Source organism: Cryptomeria japonica, chromosome 4 (assembly GCF_030272615.1).
Source record: "Cryptomeria japonica chromosome 4, Sugi_1.0, whole genome shotgun sequence".
In the NCBI taxonomy this organism is placed as follows: Eukaryota; Viridiplantae; Streptophyta; class Pinopsida; order Cupressales; family Cupressaceae; genus Cryptomeria; species Cryptomeria japonica.
The window spans coordinates 353115140-353121139 of record NC_081408.1 but is presented as its reverse complement, the minus strand read 5'-3'; the positions used below and the strand labels follow the sequence as shown (position 1 = coordinate 353121139).

General features: G+C 34.9%; 1 protein-coding gene across 2 annotated transcripts in view; it reads right to left on the bottom strand.

Moving 5' to 3' along the window:
* Nucleotides 1-350: 350 nt before the first annotated feature.
* LOC131063638 (peptide-N(4)-(N-acetyl-beta-glucosaminyl)asparagine amidase) overlaps nt 351-6000 on the bottom strand; it is a 200048-nt gene continuing 194398 nt past the window's right edge. For both annotated transcript variants that reach the window (XM_057997528.2, XM_057997529.2), the window contains 2 exons: nt 1201-1335; nt 351-1076 (listed from right to left, as the gene is read on the bottom strand). In XM_057997528.2, the coding sequence (XP_057853511.1) occupies nt 965-1076; nt 1201-1335 (247 nt within the window). In that variant the 3' untranslated portion in view covers nt 351-964. The remainder of the gene's footprint in view (nt 1077-1200; nt 1336-6000) is intronic.

Genomic DNA, 6000 nt, shown 5'->3' with positions numbered 1-6000 from the left:
TAACTCATTATTTTCCATGGCTTTTTAGCTTTCTTTTTATGTTTTGGTTGATTTAATTTTGGGCTTCTGGATTTTTTCAATTTCTACAATGTTTTTTTTCTTATTTTTCCCAAACTTTAACCCAATTTTTCTAATAAATTGGAAAAAACATTATCTTCTGGTTTGCCACGTTATTCCCAAGAAAAATTTTGTACTGTTGTGTTTAACATAGTAGCATATTTCTAAAATTCTGAAGAATACCGTGATAGGGCAGGACTCTTGCATAAGTGCATACATCGTCAACAATAAAATTGACCACAAAGCAAAAAGATTCATATAATAACTAATGAAAAGGGAATGAAGTGTGCTGGTTGAAAATTTAAATCAGTAATCTGATAGATTTAATCTCAAGAAATTAAATTCTTAAGGCTAAACAATGTTCAAAATAAAGACCAACTCATAACGTTACTTCAGACAGGTCTACAACTGCCAATATTGAGTTCCTCAAAGAAATCCATTGGAAGCTTTCTATAGGAACTACAAAGATAATTTATGTATTGCTGTCGCAATTGTATTTGAAGAATAAGTTCGCTCCAAATGCTAATGCAGATAAATGCTGCAAGGCAACATCACAACAGCAGTAAAATGATGAAAATTTCTAGTTCTACTTGCTGAATTGATAGTAAATATAAAACCTAATATCTAACGAAAATTCAACTTTAAATACATTCCATCTATCCAATTCGGCAGGGTTTATGAAAAGGATCCTTAAGCCTTACTTGACTGTGTTGCACTGTCTCCGGCTTCTGAATTCAAATGACAATTTTCAAATTGGATAAAGTTTAAAACATGATAACTATTCTAACATGAATTTTCCTTGTATTGGAATGTTCAATTCTGAGCAAGAATTTTTGTATATATTATTCAATTTTTACTAGATTGAAATATAACTGCACCATCTTTTTCTTATAATTTATAGATAGAGTCACTCCAAAGAATCTTTAGTCAAGGGCTTGTCTTCTTTGGCATATAGATCAATGCATGCAATTTGTAGTCGAGTTGTTACATTAGGATTTTGCACTGATAAAAACCTGAACCTGCTCAAGAAAGAACCAATTTCAGCATTCTGTAAAGTATATGATAATAGGATGTTCAAGGACAATGCACAAGTATCAAATTAAGGTAATGCATAATTCCTTGGAATGCTTGTAAAAGCTATACCTCAAAGTATTGAACATCTTCTTTTCTGGAGCAATCAGAAAGGTTTTACGCATGAATCGCTTCTCAAAAATCTGAGACTTCCTCTCGTCAAGAATGTCCCAAGTTTGATGCCCATCACTACTTCCTTCTAGCACCCTGAAGATGATTTCAAGAAATCTAAATCATGAACTACAACACATCTCAGTTTCAATTGCAGAACTCAATTAATTGATAGTATATTTGTGTTACTTCTTACCACAAACCAAATTTTTTAATTACAAAGCAACTGAATTGACATTCTCCTATCAAAACTACTGTCTATTTAAGCTGCAACGTTCTTCAAGATGCCAGATTGAAACAATTACATAATAGCATTTTTAGAACAATCATACTGCCAGTTCAAATTTCCAGTTTTTTTGGGGGCTTCAGGACTTTTCATGCACAATACCCATCTTGATTTAAAATCTTCTAGCTAGGACCAACATATCTCCTCCATGGCATATGTTCTGCCAGATTTGAAACTGAAAATGTGAATTGCAATTGTCAACAACTGAAACACTCATATCAATAAGCATTAAGCACGGACAAGGAAGTCTTTATCTAGACAAGTATTTGCCCAAAATATAGATGGACATAATTATACAAGTTCCAATGGAAGGGTTCAGTTTGTATGTTAGTAATCGATGTCTGTTAGTTTCTCCTTCCTCTTCCAAAAATGCCTATATAGCTCCACTTAATCTTCTTAGCAGACCCTTGATGCAGACTCCTATAGCAGATAAAATAGGTCCAATGTTAAACTTTGAGCAACACTTATCGGCAAGTACATTAATTTATATTTCCTCTTCCTAAATGCCTATGGGTCTCAACTTAGTGTTCCTAGTTGGTCATTGATGAAGATTTACTATATATATATATATATATTAGTCATCAGTTGGTATTTAGAAACTTCCTTTTATGTCTTTCGTATTTAGAAACTCTATTTAAGGAGGTATCCTCTCCTTTGTAAATATCAATTTAATCGATAATATTTACATGGTATCCAAGCGGGTTAAATCATTTTGACGAATTTTAAAAAAAAATTGTCGGTATTACCTGGAATTTACTTCCAAAAGTTTTTAAGATTTTTTAAGAAAAATCGCAGTGGTATTCTTACTTGAATTATTTTTTAGATGTTTTTTCATCGATTTTTTTAAAAAAAAATTTGGTTGGTGTTTTCATAGATCTGGAAATTCGTGGGTGTGCTTTTCTAGTCGATTTTCTAAAGCTAAAAATCACAACTTATTTTTTCCTAGCTCATGGGTCATTTTTTGGTTTCTTGCGACAGGTGATGCCACATTTTGGGTTATTTTCTCTACAAGTTCGCGACCTAGTTTTTGTTGAGAATTTGCAAGTTCATGTTTGGAAATCGCACGACAAAGGTGGAACCATGTCATTTTTGTTTGCAAAATCGTGCAATCTTTTTAGTGTCAAAAATCACGCGGGTTTTTCATTAGAATCATGTTGGATTGTTTGCTCTATAAATCGCAACGCCAAAACAACCTTCAACGTCTTGTTTTCCATCTAAGAATCGTGGTGTCTATTCGTTTTGTTTTGTTTTTTTGAAAAATCGTGGTATGAACAAGATCTTTTTTGATGATTTGTCTAAAAAAATCATGGGTTTTTGTTCTTTTCTGGGTCACAGCTTCATCTCACAACTAGGAATTTTGCCCGCAGTATGAGTCTGCTTCATGGGCCTTGGTTTCTCCTCTTGCTCGTCATGGGCGTTATTCCCAACCCATGATTTCTACATTTGGGGGGTTTCGAGTTTTTCCCATGAAAAATCTTTGCAAGTCTTTCGTTGATTTTTTTATTATATGGTCATGGGTTTTCTGCAGTTTACTATGATGGGTATTTTTTTACATACTCATGGGTTTCCTACAATGAGCACCTCGGGTTTTTGGTGCAATTTCATGTTTTTTGATGATTTTTTTTTACAAAAATTGTGGTTTTTAGATAGGTTTTTTTATGCACGTTTTTTCTGATTTTTTTTCCACAAAAAAATCATGGAGGGTTTTCAATGATTTTGTCCTAAACATCGTGGTCTTTTTTTGTTTTTGGGGTTTTTATCATTTCTTCCACAAAAACAAAGGGGTGTGATTTTAGCATCGCATTGAGGGTTTGATGATTTTTTCACAAAATGGCGGTTTCAATTTTTTTTCCAATTTTCTCAATCAACAAAAATCAAAGTTTTTAGAGAAGTTGATCTCAATGTCTCTAGATAAAGGGAGGGTTGGCTTTATTACCCAACATTAGGTTGGAAGGATTGTGAATAGATTGTGGTAACTGATGCAAAGGTTGGCAGCAGTAGGGTGATAAACCCACCTACACACCTTGGTCTTCTTTACCTTGAGTCTCCCTCACGGCTACGATTCACACCTCAACTGTGAAATCAAACTCTTACCCCTAACCAGGGATGGCACAACACGTCTACCCACTTCCTAAGACCTATCAAGATCTTCCACAATGCTATTTTGAAGCACAAAGCAAATATTGGCTTTTGAGGCTTAAACTGGCCTACCGGCACAGGGTTACCGGTACAAGCCTACCGGTTAGTAGCCCTATTTCACTGTCTTTTTGGATTTTTCTCCAGATCATACCAAACAACACCCTAAACAAATTTAGGTTTCAGACACCCTTTTGGGATTACTATCAGGTTCCAAAAGATTGGGATTCCACCCTATTCCTGCACTCTTCAACACCTACTTGGGTCACAGGCCTAATTGATCAAGTTAGACTGGTTTTACAAAGGAGGTATACAAGAATGGGATCACAGGAACGTTCCAACTCTTCAAGAGGTTTCTTCTATGTCCACATACTCCAATTCTATCAATTCAACTCATCATATCATCATTGTTCATTGCATGCTCAATGAAACTCATCTAATCTAATCTAAACCCTCAACCGGTTTAGACTAGGGCTTGGTGGTAAGGTACCAACCAACTCCTTAGACCTCGCCCCTCTAGAATCTCAAAATACATGCCCCTAACTTGCATTCTACCCATGGCCATTGGATCCCAATGAGTAGATGGCGAGTTAGGGTCTTATTTACATTGTAACCCTTGAAAATGGAGGGTTTCGGACCCGCAAAGGATAAAACGCTTATAACTTCCACCAAACTTTACTTCAAGAGGTCAGACCAAATGCATTGGAAGGGTGTTTCAGGGTTCTTTCTAACCCAATCAAAAATTCATCAGTAGATCTCACGCTCTGTATGGATAGTACGAAAAATATCACTGTTATGGCGAAATCATACTTGTTCTATTCTCTTTCTCCACCAAACTTTACAAACTTTCGACTCCTTCCTACGGTTGTCCAAGCATATATAAACCTTTTCCAACGTCCATAACCAACTTTTAAATAGTTAGAACCTTTGGAGAAGCAGTTGGCATCCTACCGGCAACTTTGAAAAGTTGTTTGACAACAAATGCAACATTTTGCAACTTAGGACAACATCCATTATTAACCATCTAGACCTTATGGAAACACGTCCAAGGTCATTATTTGTCATTTTTAGACTCCAAACACCTAAGACAACATCCTAGACATACTAACATTGAAAATCCAAATTCCAAGCCTTCATGGCCTAATAGACCTCTAGGTTTATATGCTCACCTAAGAGATTATTGACCATACAAAAAGGCATTCAATTACATCAAGGGTGATCATTGATCCAACCCATTATTACATCACAAATGAACCTGTAGACACCACCATGTGCTTGAAAATAGATGTGTAATGGAATGTGCTCTGCATCAGTAACCTTGGTCATATCTAGAAGTTCTGCAGAACCAAGGAGGGTCTCAACAGGCTCATGTTGTAGATCGTTCTAAAGAGGAGTCAACCTTTTATGCATTCATGACCAAATGACCTACAAATTATGTCAAGTCTTCTGTAGGGTAGTTAGTAGGATGACCATTAAGGGAGGGTATTAAAATAATATTGTAATATTGATATAATGGTCATCTTAGTTGGTATTTAGAAACTTCCTTTTATGTCTTCTATTTTTTAGTTAGTTTTAGGAAGTTTCCTTTTTGTCTTTCGTGATTTTATTCTAAATCATTTTCATTATGAAAGATAATCTTGTAAACTCTATATAAGAATTTTTTGTCTCCTTTGTAAATATCAAATTGATCAATAATATTTAGGTAGAGGTCCCATGAGGGGGGGGCTTAAGCTCTAATTTTAAGCAAGAGGTAGTCCCATGAAGAAATTTTTTTGTGTTGTGGGATTATTTGGAATCTTTTCCTTAAAAATAGAAGTCCCTACTTTTTAGGCCTGCAAATTTGAGTGGGTGAAAAACGGGTGGGGCTAGAAATTGCTCCACCAGCTTAGGGATGTTATCTATCACTTGTCAAACATCTAAGTTTAATTTCTATTAAAAAATAGTTTTCAAGGGAAATGAATTATTTTTACTTGTTTTTATCATCCACATAGTATAAAAGACAAAGGTGTTATATTTATGAGACCACCAACTTCCTTAAATTTAGGAGCTTAAATTTCTAAGCTAAACTACACTACAAAATTCATGGGACCAACAAATTTAAAATTTTCCTAAAAAATCTCAGCAGTTCCAGCTCTATTTTCTAGGAAGCCCCCCTCCATGGGACCCCAGCCTTACATATGTGTAAGAAATGTTTGATGAACCCTTGCTGGTTCAACTCTTCAATCTGTTGTAATTTGTAGATCTTCTTTGTAATTTTTAATTATTAAGATGGTCTTTCAGAAATAGACAGAAGTTGCAGAAGAGGGTTTCTTTAATTTGCATCATATATTGAATAATAC